The sequence below is a fragment of the Scyliorhinus torazame genome, chromosome 27 (assembly GCF_047496885.1).
Source record: "Scyliorhinus torazame isolate Kashiwa2021f chromosome 27, sScyTor2.1, whole genome shotgun sequence".
NCBI classification, from domain to species: Eukaryota; Metazoa; Chordata; class Chondrichthyes; order Carcharhiniformes; family Scyliorhinidae; genus Scyliorhinus; species Scyliorhinus torazame.
Window position 1 is genome coordinate 23,272,819 of NC_092733.1, and position 19,571 is coordinate 23,292,389.

At 49.7% G+C, this 19,571-nt stretch overlaps 1 protein-coding gene across 12 annotated transcripts in view; it reads left to right on the top strand.

The window, feature by feature from the left end:
* LOC140403303 (uncharacterized) overlaps positions 1-19,571 on the top strand; it is a 215,796-nt gene that overhangs the window by 180,521 nt on the left and 15,704 nt on the right. For 11 of the 12 annotated variants that reach the window (XM_072491129.1, XM_072491130.1, XM_072491131.1 and 8 more), the window contains one exon: positions 2,856-3,401. In XM_072491129.1, the coding sequence (XP_072347230.1) occupies positions 2,856-3,401 (546 nt within the window). The remainder of the gene's footprint in view (positions 1-2,855; positions 3,402-19,571) is intronic. The other variant, XM_072491133.1, reaches the window with a different exon arrangement.

The window sequence follows — 19,571 nt, forward strand, 5'->3', positions numbered from 1 at the left end:
CGCGTCCCCTCCAGCTTCCCACTCACCGTTATGTACCTACCCCCCTTGTCTGACACAATTCTCCCTGCCTCGAAGGCCACTCGTTTGCTGATCAAGATCGCTACCCCCCTGGTCTTTGAGTCCAGTCCTGAGTGGAATACTTGGCTGACCCACCCCTTTCTCAATCACGTCTGGTCTGTAACCTTTATGTGCGTCTCTTGTAGCATTGCCACGTCCGCCTTCAGCCCCCTCAAATGCGCAAACACACGAGCCCTCTTGACCGGCACATTCAGCCCTCTGACATTCCATGTAATCAGCTTGGTCGGGGGGCTTCCAGCCCACCCATGCTGACTTGATAGCGGCTGCCCCTGGCACCAAGCAGTCTGTCTCCCTATTGTCCTCCCCCCCCCCCCCCCCCCCCCCAAAAATATGGATAAACATTTTAAAAGCATCACATTCCCCAGTAAACAAACATCAGGAAAAAACAGTGAAGAAACAGCCACTTTAGAAAAATAATCACCCAAAAAGCAGAACCAACCCCAAAGCACCCCCCCCCCCCCCAAACCAGCTCCCTGCAAGACAAAGTTACCGTTAGCCATCCAAACAGCCCCTTATTGCACATAACACTACTTATATTTATGCAACCCAGCACAACACATCGCTGCCGCAGTACTTCTCCAAGGCTTCAGTGTCTTTTAATTCCCCTCCAGCCTCTTTTCTTTAATAAAAGTCCATACTTCGTCTGGTGTTTCAAAGTAGAAATCACGTTCCTCATGTGTGACCCACAGATGGGCTGGGTACAGCATCCCAAACGTCGCCCCCTTCTTAAAGAGGGCCGTTTTTGCCCGGTTAAACCCAGCCTCTTGGCCAGATCCGCGCCCAGGTCCTGATAAATGCGCAGCTCACAGTTCTCCCATTTGCTGCTCCGCTCCTTCTTGGCCCACCGCAGAACGTGTTCCTTGTCCAGGACACGGTGAAAGCGTACCACCATGGCCCCGGCGGCTCGTTCGCTCAGGGCTTCTTCGCGAGGGCTCTGTGCGCTTTATCCACTTCCAGGGGCCGAGGGAACGCCTCGGCCTCCATCAACTTCTCCAGCATGCCCGTCACAAGTCCTAGCATCCGATCCCTCATGGGAGGCCAACAATTCTGAGATTCTGCCTCCTGGACCTGTTCTATAGCTTCTCCTGCATTCTTTTCTGGCGGTCGTTCATCATCTCTACCTTGGTCTCCAGCACGGTTATGTACTCCTCGTGCTCGGACACCTTTTTCTCCACCTCCTGGATCGCTTTCCCTTGGGTCTCTTGATTCTGCACAACTTGATCAATCGAAGCCTTAATCAGGTCCAGCGTGTTCTTCTTCAGCTTGGCGAAGCAATCTTCGAAAAACTTCACCAGCTGCTCCGTCGACCACTGTGCCATCTCTCTGCGGCCCTTGCTCTCTGCCATGCTTTCCCATGTTACCGGCTCTGCCCATGTCTTCCTTACAGGACTTTGTCGTCTCACACAGCCACTTCTGGTCCAATTCTCCAGACACCGGGGGGGGGGGATTTCTCCTCACTGTCTCACTCTTCATCGATTTATCCCATAAAATCCAGGGAAAAACCGGGGAAAAAGGTCCAAAAGTCCATCACAGGCGGGAGCTATCAAATGTGCAACCTATCCTCCATGGTCGCCACCGGAAGTCTCGTTTTTGAAATATACTGAGCTACAGTGACCGAGCCGAATCCCCCCTCGGTTGGTGAATGCCGCCTCTTATCAGAGAATGGGGCATGCTATTTGGAAACACTCTATTCGGGGCAGTACGGTAGCACAGTGGTTAGCACAGTTGCTTCACAACTCCATGGTCCCAGGTTCGATTCCCGGCTTGGGTCACTGTCTGTCCACCCCGTGTCTGCGTGGGTTTCCTCCGGTTTCCTCCCACAGTCCAAAGATGTGCAGGTTAGGTGGATTGGCCATGATAAATTGCCCTTGGTGTCCAAAAAGGTTAGGTGGGCTTACTGGGTAACGGGGATAGGTTTGTAGTGTGGGCTTAAGTGCGGTGCTCTTTCCGCGAGCCAGTGCAGACTCGATGGGCCGAATGGCCTCCTTCTGCATTGTAAATTCGATGATTCTATGCTATCAGCTTGCAGTAGATTGATCACCGCTGCCCACATTGGTGTGAAGACGTTCCCCCTTCCTACCTCACCGTTGTGGTGGAGGATATGCATAGTTCCATGAAGATCAGTGTACCAGACATCTTGAACTGTAACTTAACATGGGAGAGGTAGCCATGTGCTCTGCGCCACCTTGCTTGAAACATCTGATCCTATTTACCTCGCTATAAGCGAGTGATGAATTTAAACAACCCAAGCCACGAGCATGTAATTTTATTTATGTATTTATGACTAGATCCACAAATAAACAGTTGGATGTCAGCACTCTTGCCCATGCGTTCATCAGAACGGACTTAAAAATAACCATTGATCAATTGACACTGAATGCAGATAATGTCCTCTTTCCTGCGATCTGGGTTTTGAATTTAAATAAAGACGCAACGGTCCTCCGTTTCCACCTCTCTGCTATATCGGTCGTTCGTTAATGGTTTAGCTTTGTCGATAGTACAGGCCGTACAGCTTCTCCTTTGTTAGCACTAAGATGGCCATCTTGCTCCGGAGGCCACATGGCTGGCTGGTATGGGATATGGAAATGCCACACAGAAAAGGCGGCTTTTGCATCTCATTTTAGTGTGTTTGTGACTACTACTGCCGCTGGGTGACAGAAGGAACTTGGTGGGCAATCCATTTGTTGTTGGTAATGTGCTCCATTTTAACTTCAGATTCACCTCATCATATTCTTACTCCCCTCTAAGGTCAATTTTCCTTTTTTTTGTTTTGGTAGCAGTTGATCAACCCCACAAGGATGTCTGCTGCGAGTTCTGTGGTGAATACTTTGAGAATCGCAAGGGGCTGTCGAGCCACGCCAGGTCGCACCTGAGGCAGTTTGGGGTGACCGAGTGGACTGTGAACGGTTCGCCAATTGATACGCTGAAGGAGCTGATGAAGAGGAAAGGGAAGCCAGAACCGCTTGGTCACGAGCCAGTGCGGCGGGAGCTCCAGCGAGAGGCTGAAAGCTACCTGTATGAGGAAAAATCCACTTCCAAGCCATTCGGACAGCTCATTAAATCATCGGCCAAGGAGATGCAGCAAAAGCATCTGACACCCCCAGCAAGAAAAGTGTTAACCTATGCGCACAACAGCCACCACCCGCCATTGGGGAAGAAGATACCGATGGGTTTTGTGTCAACTGCACCACTAAAGAAACCCATGCTAGACGAAAGAAATCTGTCGGCAGAGTTTAAACCCAGCTATATTCCAGAATTGGGCTTGTTTAAGCCAAAGGCCACGTGGTCCCCGCAAGAGAAGGTGACGACAAGTCCAGTGATTGGTAAGTCAGACTACTTTGAATACTCTTGCCTTGTCTTTGCCCTCACAATGCTGCACATTTAACTCCAGACAGTAGGCCGCCGGACAAGCGACTCTTTGTACCTCTGGCACTGCTGCTCAGCAGCTGCCCGCAAGAAAAACTTCCAGGGATGCCCAAGTCTCTCTCTTTGTTTTATGCTTCTCTTCCCTGCTTGTGGGTATTAAACTGCTTGCCGTTCCTTCTCTGCATCTTCTGAGTCACACAGCTGAGATTGGGGATCGCCATTGTGTGGGGAATGCGTTGCAAATGCCACATACTGCAAATCGCTGTGGTTCCTGGCCCTGTTAGTTTAGGGCATCTGGATGACCAAGGTGGGGCTCCGATTATTGTACAACCCAGTTGCCCTGAGAATGGGGTGAGCTTCCGCCTGATGCAGTTGTATGACTTGCTTGCTTCGACCTCTTCAGAAAGTGTTAAGAGTCAATGTAATGCGAGACTAGAATTAAGTGCGAATCAAACCAGGTGGAGATAGCAAGATCCCTGCTGGGGAGGACAGTTCCCTTTTTTTTACAAAAAATTAAATCTTTAAAAAATATTACAATTTGCGTTCTTTTTGTTTTAATTGGGTTGCTAAGAGCCACAGATTGCTGAAACAATCTTTTCCTCCCATCCACTTCATGGGTGGTTCTTCTGCTGTTTGCTTCCCTCCCAAAATGATGTTGAGGAAAAACTTATTGTTGCAAGAGGCAAAGTTGACATCGATGCTATGGTTTGCTGCAACATTCTGTATACTGCACACTGGCGTGGTCACACAGTGAAGGCCAGCTCGGGTAATGCAGAAGAAAAGGACAGCAGCAAAAGCTGTTCTCTGCAGCTTCCCAGGAGAAGGAGGTTCATTGTCCAGCTTGAGAGGATACTGACATGTCGAGAGGTATATTTGACGAGGTGAATTTTTCTGAACTTAACTCATTTAGCGACGAGACAACTAACTTCACAAGGTTTACAATTCTCAAAAGTATTCCTCGCTTTCGTCTTGTTTTTTGGAGAAAAAAATAGATTGGCCCACAATGGGCTCCAAATGTGTCACGTCTGGTATTGCATTGCTAACCGGGAGCTTCGACATGAATATCTTCGAACTCGGCAAGACGTTTGAATTTTATTGCATTTCAGCACTGTTTGCTCAATTCTGCTTCACAGCTTGAGGTATTCAGGAGGGGCAATAACTCCATCAGATCTGTGGAGAAAACCTTTCCATCCCATTAAAATTTAGCAAGTCTTTTGATTTGTAACGGTGCCAATGCCCTTCACTCTTAGGGGTGGGTGAGGGTCGAAGCTACAGACATCTGGCATGTATTTCTTGTGAATTTGTTCACTTCCACGTTTTCTAATCGTACTGATGAGTATTCAAAGCCGCCGGAGGAAATAACCGTGAACCTTCAACTCACGTAAGGATGTGGAATAAAATAGAATATTTAAATGATTACCGTTGTGAAAAGGCACTTCTTGTTTTATCTGTTTTTTTTCCCAGTTCCTCTCTTTGTCTCCTTAAGGCACTAACTCTTGCTGGGTTACAGGTCTAAGGGTGGGAACAGTCTTCTGTGAGTGCATTCTTCATGTGGAGAGCCCTAAACTATCTACCGATATAACCGTGGATGGCATCGCAACTGAGCCCAATCTTGACCTCGCATGCATACTTTCCAGTCCAAGTCTTGTATAAAGAGCAGGAGCCCTAGCTGGCTTTTTGGGGGGTTTCTCCCCTCCACCCCTGCCCTTACAAGGGCTCATCTCAGTTGTAGTGCTCCCACTGCTCCCCTGGCTGAGATCAGCTAGCTCAACTCCCGAGATCATTCCTGCCCACTGCTGCACTGGCCATTTCCTTTACTCACCAGATCATTCGGCAGAGCCCAAACTGAAATCATTTATAACTTACTTCTCTGGAAATTCCGGCATCGTCTCCAGGAACGATTTTCAGCGAAGTAGAGAAAGGCGTCGAAATCCAGTAGTGTTCAAAGTGGCAGAGGCTTTAATGAGTTATGGGGGAAAGAAAGCTATTTCCACTGATAAATTGGGAACTAGGGGACAGAAATTTAAAGTGCGAGGGGCTTTTTCTACAGAGAGTTGTTAGGAGGTGGAATTCCACCCCAGAAACATTGGGTGAGCAGAATCCGTAGTGGCGTTTAAAAGGAAAGTGGATAATTATTTCAAAAAGAAAATAATAATATATGATACAGCTAAGAGGAAGAGCAGAGGAATGGAACTAAGTGGCTAAATATTTATGTGCTGGCACGGTCTCAGTGGCTTGACTGGCACCCTTCTGTGCTGTAAAATGTTTAACTCAGCAAGCGCAGAGAAAACCACAGCCTTTACCATCAGGACTGTTGAACATTCATTTGGCTTAAACAGACGGCTGCACCACTAAAACAGCCGGAGTCGCATTAACACGTTGATTTGTGTCCTGGTCTCTTCCCTGCAGCCACAGATACTTGCTGCGAATTGTGCGGCCACTACTTTGAAAACCGGAAAGCTTTAGCCAGCCATGCCAGAGCCCATCTCAGACAGTTCGGGGTGACTGAATGGCACATCAACGGCTCGCCGATAGACACCCTGAGGGAATGGATCCGCCAGAAGCCCAACATTGGCACGGGTGCTTCCCTGAACTGTGTGCAGGACCGCCCTCTTCCAAAGCCCATCAAAAACAATATCAAATCTATGGTTAAGGAGCTGTCGGGGGAGCTGTGTTCTCTGCCCGGGGGTAAGACGGTGAAGTTGGAGCCAATGCAGCCCAAAACAGTAGAGCTGGGGTTTCCGACCTCACCGGTACAGAAGATTCCAGAGACCGAAAAAATGCCTCCGACAGAGTGCTACATCCCCACAGACCTGAGCCAAGGCAGCATAACTGAGTGCACCCCGAGCTCCTCTATGCCATCTGAGGACGATGAGCCACATCCAAAGAAAAGAGAAGTAAGTTTGTATTCGGTATTTGAGCAAATATTTTATAGAATTAAAAACAAAACGGGGGGGGGGGGGGGGGGGGGGGGGAGACAATTGGTCACTTGTTTTCTGTGCAGTGTTCTCATCTTAAAGGCGTAGGTTGATAAGGACAGACTAACTGTTCAGATTTGACCTACCACTTTTAAGAGCCAGTTCCTGTGAAGCCCTTTTAGTTTACGCCGATATAGAGGCTTTTTTTAAAAAAACAAAGAGCAAGGACTTCAAATTCATTTGAAAAAAGGTTTCTCGGCTGGAAACATGCAAGAGTAGGTGAGGAGGGGTTTAGTCTGACAAATAGCTCCTGTTTAATTTCCAGTAACACTTGACCTGTCATGACCACCATGGTAGCATCCAGGCTTTATTTAAATTATCATTGCAGTCGAAGGACTTCTCAATGTTGGATGAGGGCGTGGAAGGGGCTGAAAGATTACCCTCTAGTTGTTAGCCATTGATGTCAGTCAGTCATACCCTTCAAAGGAACGCATATTTGTCCCTACTTGAATACTAAACAGGTTAGTGCAGTCACATTTCACCAAAATATTTATAGCAATAACTTTTGCATAGTGTTGTCTTAAGAAAATTGAGTAATGCGCCTTCTGTTGACAGCAAATAGGAGAGGATTTCCTGTTGGATCTGTCCATATTTTGTATTTTCCTCTGCTGTTTAATCTCCTTTTTTAGAGTTCATTGCATAATATCCCATGATCAGAATCAGTACTTTTCTTAGTAATTATCAGTCAGAATCTCTGACTAGTAATGCATGCATCTTTGAGAGCAGCACAACTCTGCACTCTGAAGATAAACCATTGACGCTGGATTTTTCTGGAACTAGGACATATAAATTATTTCCATCTCCATATTTTTCAAACTTTTTGTGGCATTGTTCTATTTCCTTTTTCCTAGTTCGAAAGACGGGGGAGGGATGGGGAATTTTTTTTTTGCCACTTAGCAGTGGATCGGGGAAAGGGTGCCTTTAGAATTGTGGACTTTTATAGCACAGAAAGAGTTTGTTTGGCCCAGCCTACTTCTGGCCATCAAAGAACTTTAGTTGCTGTCCCCGGTCCTTTTCTGATAGTTTGATCAAACACATTTTTTGCAATAGCACCTATTTTGCGGTGCTCCTAATTTACGTTCAGGTAATGGTGGTGATTCAATACCAGCTTCTGCTGTTCTACAGCTTATGTTTATAAAATAATCCTGCACTAAAACACGGAATCCTCTCAGGTTTTATTCCCACCCCCCACGCGTTTTAAAGATTTTCTTTCTCCCCTCCCATGTTCTGCTTTAAGGTAGTGACTCAGCCTGGAGTATAATTTCAGGCTGTCCGTAGTCTTTCGGTACTTTGCACGCTTTAGGGCATGTGAGTATGTGGCAGTCAAGCCTTGGCTATTCTCGTGGTCATCTATCTCGGGTACAAGTCAACTAAATAGCAATCAGAAGTGGGGCACGCTTTTCATTTTCCTCTTTCCCCCGCTCCTTCCCCAGCCCCTCAATGAAGGCTTGAAGACTTGAGAGTTGTTTTAAAGCACCATGTTAACGGTGCAGACAAACTCAATCGAGCCACTTTTGAGTCTATATTGCCCAACTTTTTATCTCTGAAATTCTTATTTCCTGTCCTATCAGTACAGCTTTGCATTAACCCACAGCCGTGCCCGTGTTCCTTTCTCCATGCTCGTTTGCTTGTGCTAATTGCATCACTGTGCAACAGGAGGTTATAGCTGTGCTGTGACACTCAATGGCATCAATATGTCACCAAAACATTAAAATAATTCCCCAGCCAATCCCCCCCCCCCCCCCCCCCCCACACACACACACACACACACACACACACACACACACACACACACAAAGTACTTAAATCGCAGGTATGCAGGGATATGTATTGGAGGCTGTGCTCTGTTCACGTGGTAATTCCAGTTTCCAGAATTGGATTTTATCATTTGAATCCTTCAATGAGGTTATTGCCAGTCATGTTTACCCTGTTTTTAACGGCACATTGCACTTTGCAATAGTAAATACCAAAAGTCATGAGTTTAAATTAGTTTTCCTTAAGATGTTCCACCAATAAGTGCCTGCCATTTCAACAGTGCCTGCCATGTCAAATGGAGAATTACCTCGCGATACCTCTTGTAAACAGATAATTTAGGCCAGGAAGAAATAGATTAGCATTGGAGCAGGGCCAGAAACCAGCTAGAGTACGAGCACAGCAGTCAGCCAACCCTTCAGAGAGAATGGAGTTGCGTTTAAAAGGACATCAAGTTTGACCCATGCTGATTTAATTAAAATGTGTTAACAGACTTGGCCAAGGATTGTTGTAATTGTATTGTTCTTGTTTAAACACACAACAGTGCCCTGTTGCACATGGTTGATTGTTTCAAATTTTAGGATTTTCACTGTTGAGAAATGAAAAAATTGGCAATATTTGTGACATATGTAAGAGTAAAACTTGCGTTTTCAATTTGCCAAGAGACACGAGCAGAAAATGTCACCCGTTTCTCTTTGGGATGAGTGAGGACAGGTTCGGACTTGACAGCAATACATACACTGCATCTATGGTTGTAACCCACTAACCACACTGTCCAGGTCATATGTGAATGGCTGTTTGAGCAAAGTATAGAAGAGCTAGCGAAATTCTATATTTATGGGATGTGGGCATTGCTGGCTGGGCTAGCGTTCATTTCCCCATCTCTGATTGCCCATGAGAAGTTGTTGGCCACTTACTGCTTTGAACTGCCGCAGTCCCCCTCCCCGTGAAGCCCCTTGCTGCATCTGGCTACTTTATACAATGCAAGTTGTGGTTGAAGAACATGAGGGCAGCCCAAGCGGATATTCAAAGTGATCATGGCTGATCTGTATCCTAACTCCTTCCACCCACCTTGGTTCTATAATCTCTCAATATCCTTGGCTGGCAAAAACCTTGTCAATCTAAAATAATAAATTATTGATTCAGCTAGCATCCATTGCTTTTTATGGAGGAAGAGTTCATTCTTCTACCACTTTTGTGTGAAGAAATGTTTCTTAACTTATCTCTCCGGATCAACCTGGCCCTAATTTTAAGCACCTCTCCTTGTTGTGGACTCCCCAACCAGTGAAAGCGTTTTCTCTTGTGTACCCAGTCGAGTCCATTTAAACTCCTAAAGCCTTTATATTCCTAGGAATATGAGCCTAGTTTATAATAATCTCTCCCCGTAATTTAATCCTTGGAGCCCTGGTAACGTTTGGGTGGATCTGCGCAGGAATCATTCGGAGCCAAGATATATCCTTTCTAAGGTGCAGTGCGCAGTATGTAGGATTTCGTATAAATGGTTCCTCTGCGCTGCATGGGTCTGTACAGCAAGTGAAAGGGTCCCACCGAGACTGCTCCAGTTACTGTATGTGCACGGCTGTGCAGAGAAAATGTAAATTGTCTATGCGATACGGTGGGGGGAAATTTGTTGTTTCAGACCAAGACTATATTTAACTGCAGCAAAACCTCATCCCCTTAATAGTCTAAATCTGTTAACTATGGAAACTAACATTCCATTTGGCTTTTTGATTTTTTTTTTTGTGTACCTGACCTCTCAACATTATTGATCTGTATGAGCGGACCCGTAAATCCGTTTGGTTTTCCACCAGATTCCACTAGCTTTGCGCCAACTCGGACCTCTTCTGTTTTGTCCATGCCATGTTCAGCTATGTTGAAGTCCATTTGACACAGTGTTGCTCACTTGGTCAGCACGATAAGCACAGTGGTTAGCACAGTTGCTTCACAGCTCCAGGGTCCAAGATTCGATTCCCGGCTTGGGTCACTGTCTGTGCGGAGTCTGCACGTTCTCCCCGTGTCTGCGTGGGTTTTCTCCAGGTGCTCCGGTGTTCCCTCTGTTATGGGCCAGGGTTTAGAGAACCCCAAAGTGTATCATGGAGTTCACCTGACCCACAATTTTTAATAGATTGTGGGATGGGGAGCACACGGCCCACTCTACAGGTGTGGCACAGCAGAAATGGAAAAGTACTTTTTAAAGCAAAACAATGAACTCAAGTTAACCTTTTTAAAACATATAGTGAACATAGATTATCAAAGAATTTACAGTGCAGAAGGAGACCATTCGGCCCATCGAGTCTGCACCGGCTCTTGGAAAGAGCACCCTCCAACACCTTCACCCGATCCCCATAACCCAGCAACCCCACCCAACACTAAGGGCAATTTTGGACACGATGGGCAATTTATCATGGCCTATCCACCTAACCTGCACATCTTTGGAATGTGGGAGGAAACCGGAGTACCCGGAGGGCACACACTGGGAGAACGTGCAGACTCCGCACAGACAGTGACCCAAGCCGGAATCGAACCTGGGACCCTGGAGCTGTGAAGCAATTGTGCTATCCACAATGCTACCGTGCTGCCCCATCTTAGCAACCATTAATTCAAATGCAACCCCCAAAGAATACAACACTAAGTAATCCTTTAAGCTTTCCTTTTAACATCCATAAGACTTAAAACACCATTTACCGGAAGCACATCAGGTTAAAGTCACTACTGTTATTAGTTTTAAATCACCAGGATCGATTTACAGTCTTTAGATTACAGAGAGAGATTCATACACCTTCTGGCTGTGACTGCAGCTATCCAGCTCTGAAAATGAAACTAAAAACACACCTTGCAGCCTGCTCAAAAATGAAAGTAAAAAGCTGACAGACAGCCAGCTCCACCCACTCTCTGACATCACTGCAGTGGTAAACACCCATTTCTTAAAGATACTCTCACTACAGATATTTATACACATACCCATTTATAAACACCCATTTCTTAAAGGTACTCTCACATGACATCTCCCACAGTCCAAAGATGTGCAGGTTAGGTGGATTGGCTGCGCTAAATTGCCCTTAGTGTTCAAAAAAGGTTAGGTGAGGTTACGGAGATAGGGTGGAGCTGTAGGCTTGGGTAGAGTGCTCTTTCCAAGGGCCGGTGCAGGCTCGATGCGCCAAATAGTCTCCTGTACTGTAAATTCTGTGATTCAAACAATGTCACTTTGAAATTTTATGCTCCCATCTTCACTTACCTACTTGCGACCCATCTTATTGCCGTCAGAAACTTAGAGATGTGGCTTTCTGTTGTGCTATCAAAGTCATTAAGCAGTACAGTGAATGGGTAAGGTGCCCGCCTAAATTCATAGAATCCCTACAGTGCAGAAGGATGCCATTCGGCCCATTGAGTCTGTACCAACCCTTGGAAAGAGTACCTAGGCCCCCGCTCCCACCCTATCCCAGTAACCCCATATAACCGTTTGGGTACTAAGGTGCAACATGGCATGCCCAAACCACCCAACCTGCACGTCTTTGGACACGGGGAGAACGTGCAAAGTCTACACAGTCACCCGAAGCCGGAATTGAACCCGGGTCCCTGGCTCTGTGACGCAGCAGTTGCCACTCCAAATTCTTCCGGATGCTGCTAATCATTTTCTTCCAATTTGAAGATATCTCCATTGTCCCTGCACAGGTTTCTACCACCTAACCAGATTAATAATTTGCCATCTGGAAGTCTGTGTAAGCTACATCAATTGATGTCCCCACGACACCTTCAGCATCCTCAAAACATTAATTGATGATCATTAGATATATGCTTCTATTTACAAATCCATGTTGGTTATCTCGAATCAGCTCAAATTTCTTGTCCTAAAATAGAGAATTATGTAACTTTCCCCACAAAGACGTTGGCGACTACTAGCAATTCTGTAATTTAGTGGTTCCTCGCCCTTTTTAAAAATAAATTTAGAGTACCCAATTCATTTTTTCCAATTAAGGGGCAATTTAGCGTGGTCAATCCGCCTAGCTTGCACATTTTCTTTGGGGGTTGTGGGGGCGAAACTAACGCAAACATCGGGAGAACATGCGAACTCCACACAGACAGTGACCCAGAGCTGGGATCGAACCTGGGACCTCAGTGCCGTGAGTCCGCAGTGCTAACCCACTGTGCCACCATGCTGCCCTTCCTCGCCCTTCTTAAATAGTTAAGACATTAACTATTTGATGGGCATTCACGCAATCAAACAATCCCTCACTCATTCCATCACACACTCGCACCCGATCTCGCTCTCTCGCACCCGATCTCGCTCTCTCGCACCCGATCTCGCTCTCTCGCACCCGATCTCGCTCTCTCGCACCCGATCTCGCTCTCTCGCACCCGATCTCGCTCTCTCGCACCCGATCTCGCTCTCTCGCACCCGATCTCGCTCTCTCGCACCCGATCTCGCTCTCTCGCACCCGATCTCGCTCTCTCGCACCCGATCTCGCTCTCTCGCACCCGATCTCGCTCTCTCGCACCCGATCTCGCTCTCTCGCACCCGATCTCGCTCTCTCGCACCCGATCTCGCTCTCTCGCACCCGATCTCGCTCTCTCGCACCCGATCTCGCTCTCTCGCACCCGATCTCGCTCTCTCGCACCCGATCTCGCTCTCTCGCACCCGATCTCGCTCTCTCGCACTCTCGCACCCGATCTCGCTCTCTCGCACCCGATCTCGCTCTCTCGCACCCGATCTCGCTCTCTCGCACCCGATCTCGCTCTCTCGCACCCGATCTCGCTCTCTCGCACCCGATCTCGCTCTCTCGCACCCGATCTCGCTCTCTCGCACCCGATCTCGCTCTCTCGCACCCGATCTCGCTCTCTCGCACCCGATCTCGCTCTCTCGCACCCGATCTCGCTCTCTCGCACCCGATCTCGCTCTCTCGCACCCGATCTCGCTCTCTCGCACCCGATCTCGCTCTCTCGCACCCGATCTCGCTCTCTCGCACCCGATCTCGCTCTCTCGCACCCGATCTCGCTCTCTCGCACCCGATCTCGCTCTCTCGCACCCTCTCTCGCTCTCTCGCACCCTCTCTCGCTCTCTCGCACCCTCTCTCGCTCTCTCGCACCCTCTCTCGCTCTCTCGCACCCGATCTCGCTCTCTCGCACCCGATCTCGCTCTCTCGCACCCGATCTCGCTCTCTCGCACCCGATCTCGCTCTCTCGCACCCGATCTCGCTCTCTCGCACCCGATCTCGCTCTCTCGCACCCGATCTCGCTCTCTCGCACCCTCTCTCGCTCTCTCGCACCCTCTCTCGCTCTCTCGCACCCTCTCTCGCTCTCTCGCACCCTCTCTCGCTCTCTCGCACCCTCTCTCTCTCGCTCTCTCGCACCCTCTCTCGCTCTCTCGCACCCTCTCTCGCTCTCTCGCACCCTCGCACCCTCTCTCGCTCTCTCGCACCCTCTCTCGCTCTCTCGCACCCTCTCTCGCTCTCTCGCACCCTCTCTCGCTCTCTCGCACCCTCTCTCGCTCTCTCGCACCCTCTCTCGCTCTCTCGCACCCTCTCTCGCTCTCTCGCACCCTCTCTCGCTCTCTCGCACCCTCTCTCGCTCTCTCGCACCCTCTCTCGCTCTCTCGCACCCTCTCTCGCTCTCTCGCACCCTCTCTCGCTCTCTCGCACCCTCTCTCGCTCTCTCGCACCCTCTCTCGCTCTCTCGCACCCTCTCTCGCACCCTCTCTCGCTCTCTCGCACCCTCTCTCCCTCTCTCGCACCCTCTCTCGCTCCGGATCTCGCGTTCTCTGTCCCGGTCTCGCGCTCTCTGTCCCGGTCTCGCGCTCTCAGTCCCGGCCTCGCGCTCTCAGTCCCGGCCTCGCGCTCTCAGTCCCGGCCTCGCGCTCTCAGTCCCGGCCTCGCGCTCTCAGTCCCGGCCTCGCGCTCTCAGTCCCGGCCTCGCGCTCTCAGTCCCGGCCTCGCGCTCTCAGTCCCGGCCTCGCGCTCTCAGTCCCGGCCTCGCGCTCTCAGTCCCGGCCTCGCGCTCTCAGTCCCGGCCTCGCGCTCTCAGTCCCGGCCTCGCGCTCTCAGTCCCGGCCTCGCGCTCTCAGTCCCGACCTCGCGCTCTCAGTCCCGACCTCGCGCTCTCAGTCCCGACCTCGCGCTCTCAGTCCCGACCTCGCGCTCTCAGTCCCGACCTCGCGCTCTCAGTCCCGACCTCGCGCTCTCTGTCCCGACCTCGCGCTCTCTGTCCCGACCTCGCGCTCTCTGTCCCGACCTCGCGCTCTCTGTCCCGACCTCGCGCTCTCTGTCCCGACCTCGCGCTCTCTGTCCCGACCTCGCGCTCTCTGTCCCGACCTCGCGCTCTCTGTCCCGACCCCGCGCTCTCTGTCCCGACCCCGCGCTCTCTGTCCCGACCCCGCGCTCTCTGTCCCGACCCCGCGCTCTCTGTCCCGACCCCGCGCTCTCAGTCCCGACCCCGCGCTCTCAGTCCCGACCCCGCGCCCTCAGTCCCGACCCCGCGCCCTCAGTCCCGACCCCGCGCTCTCAGTCCCGACCCCGCGCTCTCAGTCCCGACCCCGCGCTCTCAGACCCGACCCCGCGCTCTCAGTCCCGACCCCGCGCTCTCAGTCCCGACCCCGCGCTCTCAGTCCCGACCCCGCGCTCTCAGTCCCGACCCCGCGCTCTCAGTCCCGACCCCGCGCTCTCAGTCCCGACCCCGCGCTCTCAGTCCCGACCCCGCGCTCTCAGTCCCGACCCCGCGCTCTCAGTCCCGACCCCGCGCTCTCAGTCCCGACCCCGCGCTCTCAGTCCCGACCCCGCGCTCTCAGTCCCGACCCCGCGCTCTCAGTCCCGACCCCGCGCTCTCAGTCCCGACCCCGCGCTCTCAGTCCCGACCCCGCGCTCTCAGTCCCGACCCCGCGCTCTCAGTCCCGACCCCGCGCTCTCAGTCCCGACCCCGCGCTCTCAGTCCCGACCCCGCGCTCTCAGTCCCGACCCCGCGCTCTCAGTCCCGACCCCGCGCTCTCAGTCCCGACCCCGCGCTCTCAGTCCCGACCCCGCGCTCTCAGTCCCGACCCCGCGCTCTCAGTCCCGACCCCGCGCTCTCAGTCCCGACCCCGCGCTCTCAGTCCCGACCCCGCGCTCTCAGTCCCGACCCCGCGCTCTCAGTCCCGACCCCGCGCTCTCAGTCCCGACCCCGCGCTCTCAGTCCCGACCCCGCGCTCTCAGTCCCGACCCCGCGCTCTCAGTCCCGACCCCGCGCTCTCAGTCCCGACCCCGCGCTCTCAGTCCCGACCCCGCGCTCTCAGTCCCGACCCCGCGCTCTCAGTCCCGACCCCGCGCTCTCAGTCCCGACCCCGCGCTCTCAGTCCCGACCCCGCGCTCTCAGTCCCGACCCCGCGCTCTCAGTCCCGACCCCGCGCTCTCAGTCCCGACCCCGCGCTCTCAGTCCCGACCCCGCGCTCTCAGTCCCGACCCCGCGCTCTCAGTCCCGACCCCGCGCTCTCAGTCCCGACCCCGCGCTCTCAGTCCCGACCCCGCGCTCTCAGTCCCGACCCCGCGCTCTCAGTCCCGACCCCGCGCCCTCAGTCCCGACCCCGCGCCCTCAGTCCCGATCTCGCGCTCACTAATATGTATTTTGCCACACACAAGCTCACTCCTCCCTCTCTCTCTTTTGGCTGCTGCGCAGTCATCAGGAGGAGGAATCTTTAGCCTGGTTTTTTTTTTTTCACTCATTCTCCCTGTCTCCGAATGTGGCGGCAGTGCTGAGAGTTGGTGTGGCCTGACCTCCTTCCTGCTCACCCAATTCATGGACCTGAGAATTGAACCTAGCACCTTGCTGGTTTATATATCTTATGAGAAGCCCTTACGGTTGGGAATTCTGTGACAGTTTTGTAGTCCTGAGAATATTTGTACATTTCTTATTTGTGGACAGAAATGTCATTTGGTCACAGGTGGCAACTGCTAATCTGTGATAGAACACCACGTAGATACTATCCTCGTCCCACTGCAGTCGTCAGGGATCATTGGGGACAGCGGAGGGTGGAAAGCATGGCGCAGAACATCTCTGTTTTGAAATGCGCTCATAACTTCAGTATGACAGGTGTCACGGTGGCGCAGTGGCTTAGCCCTGCTGCCTCATGGCGCCAAGATCCTAGGTTCGATCCCGGCCCTGGGTCGCTGACAGTGTGAAATTTGCACATTCTCCCCGTGTCTAAGTGAGTCTCACCCTCACACCCCAAAAACGATGTGCAGGGTAGGTGGATTGGCCACACGAAATTGGATACTCTAAATTTATTTTACGACTGATGTGAGTTAATTCAATGTGTACATTCAAAGAAGGGTGCTGATCTCACCAGCCCTGCATTACTTTAATCTGCCTCTTGAAGAATTATAAAGGTAACACATTTCCAGTTTGTGTGTATGATCTATGATGGTAATGCTTTTATTAGAGTCCAGATAAAGGTCACTGAGAAATAAAGCCCCATGACAGATATTTGGTCTCGCAACTTATTTTTCTTGAATTTTTGTCTCTGGCACAATGAAAATTCAAAGCTACGTGTAGCATCTAATTCGTCTTTATATAGAAAAATGTAGGGCGACACGGTGGTTAGCACTGCTGCCTCGCGCCACCGAGAACCCAGGTGCGATCCTGGCCACGGGTCACTGTCCCCGTGTCTGTGAGGATCTTGCCCCCCACCACCCAAAGATGTGCAGAGTGGGTGTGTTGGCCACGCTAAATTGCCCCTTAATTGGAAAAACTTAAAAAATATATAGAAGTTATTTTTTAAATGCATGCACAAAAGGCTAAAGTGAGCACAGCTTGGGAAGCAGCAGGTTGGCATCTGAAAGAGATGAAGAATTTGGTTGGAGCGCAATGAGGAATCCTAGTTGAAACATTCCCACACGTTCATTTTCGCTTGCGCATCTCCCGTGTTTTCTGCTTCCATGTAAACCAGTCTTGAGTGCCACATCGGAAGTTCATGGTGACGAGTGGGTAACTGCGGTGGTTAATGGCTTTTAGTGGAAGTGTCTTGTGGAACTGCAGCGCGACAGCCACCTGAACCTTCGTGCGCAGCAGGGGAAATGCAGCTTTTGCCATTCTGAACTTAGATTGTGTTTGGAGCAAAGTGTTAATGGAATCAGAGGGGAAACTGTCATGTTAAAGGGGTCAATTGTTGTTGAGGAGCAGCATCCAATACTTGGTTTGATTAGCCAGTCTTGTGCTCGGAATTTCCATTTTAATCAAATATTGAAGTGACCAGATATATTCAGTGAAAGGGTGATACTGAATTATCTCATAAATTGGAAGATATGTATTATTTTTGATTGAAACACTTTGGGACAATAGTGAGACTATTGATGGGACTAAAGATGTTTTTCCACAGCAAATGGACTGACTAAATCTGCTAAAATAAACCTGGTGAATATGCAGTTAGTTTTTTTTAAACAGTGTCTTCTTGCATGTAAAATATAGCCCCAAGTTCGTCAATAGCTGGGAATATTGGATGGAGAGGCCTGAGGGAGAGAAAGTTACAGGATTGGTGATCTATTGGTGTGTTTTCACATTGTCTTTTCCAAGAGTGTCCTGAAGTTACTTGCCTTTCATCATTAACTTAGTTTTCCACTAAAAAAATGTTTTGACAAGAAGCTCTAAAAATTCGGTCCAAAAGTTTATTCCTTCCTACAGGCGTACCCTATCCTTCAGGGACCCTTCATAAACATAATACTTCTGCACATTGCTTTTTGCATAAGAGATTAGAATATTATAGAAATCGTTCAAAGGGGAATCGAACAAATATTTTATTTGGTGCAGTGTACTTGTGCAAGAAAAAGTGATATCTGCCTAATTGACAGGCCTGAGCCATGATATTAAGGGAGCTTGTGTTAGCATGATGGCCCTTTTCTGTAGTGAAATACGCTCCAGAATGCATGTGCTTTTGACACAGCATCGAGTGCTCTTCCTCTCTCACTGCATAGAAGTCTTGCAAGTACTGGTTGCTCTCCCAAAAAAAAGTCATACTTTGAACTCCATAATAGGCTAATTCCAACCTGTGAATCTTCGAAGAATCCTCATCTTGATTTGCCAGAAGTCCTTTGTCCTGCTTGTTGTGTGGTCGATGTCAGGGCAGTTCAGTTGGGGTGACTTTGCCCAGCTTCAACTATTTCTCATTCTGTTGTGGAAGAGCTATTTCCTTGGAGATTGGAGGACACCATTTTACCCGAAGATCAGCCCATACGCTCCGAATGGGATTTGTTCAAGATACAACATTGCATTGAGTTGCGGGAACCCCAACCTGTTTCAAGAGCACTGGGCTGTACTCCCAACTCTGTACTGACTGCTAAATTGAAGGTGAAAGTATACATCTGCATCCCCAACAAGTGAGCTAAAACCTCAAAGCTCCAGAAATGAACATCCCCTGATATCAAGCTCATGAAAGGAATCAAGAAAATTGAGCCTTTGTCTGGCTCTCAACGTTGATGTGTTGTTTCAGCACTTCCTCCAGAATCCCACTTTGGGTTATTTCAACTTATGGTCTTAGATTTCTTGCTCTTAAAGGCAGTTACACCTGTAATTTTATTTTGCTACATCACGTCAAGCGTTGCCAAGATCTCATGGCAGATCCAGGTTGTTTGTAATTTGGCACTCTGAGCTTCCTAATTTCTAGCCTGGGATTTCACCTTTCCGATGAGTGCTTGTGTTGTAAGTGCAGAAATTGCACTCTTTTGCTTCCTTAAGAGCTCTGCTGCGTTGTAACAGCAATTGGAACAAGCTCAGCCACAAATGAAAGGTTATTCTACTCGAGTTGTGTTGAGCCACATTCGTAATGCATGCTAGTTGAGCCAGTCTATTGTGGATTTGTTCTCGAGAGACTTCCACTCTTGGCACGCTTGAGGCTTAAAGCAGACAGTGAACCCACTTTGTTTCCTGACCTTCCTTTTGAATATTTGCTGTCCATGGATGCCGAACAAACGGACACGAGAGTGAAATAGCCTACCTTAGCATGATTTTGTTCGTCAAGCAACTCCTTGATAGGTTAATGTGATTAAATCCGACATCCGAACGTATCCCATTTGAGACCCAATCTTTGCTGAGTTAGCTGATCCAAGCAGTTGAGGTTACCATTCTCAACTGGGGATTCGGAAAATAAATCCCCCTGTTCCCTCACTTTATTGCCCAGCGAGCCTTTTTGGAAAATATGCAAATGTGAAAGTTGGATAAGAACAGAATTGGGTCAGTTGTGATGCCCCTGCAGTCCACTAGGCTGATACATGAAGAGTTATCTTTTGGTCGAGGTAACAGAGGGCTGACACCCTCTCTACAACAATTCTCCAGCAGGAGAAGAAAACATAGGTAGAGAATCTGGTTTGTAGGTGCAGTTTTGAACAGTGCAGATAGATAGTATGATCTTTTGTAGTGTGGGAGATGAATTGCTTGATGGTTTTC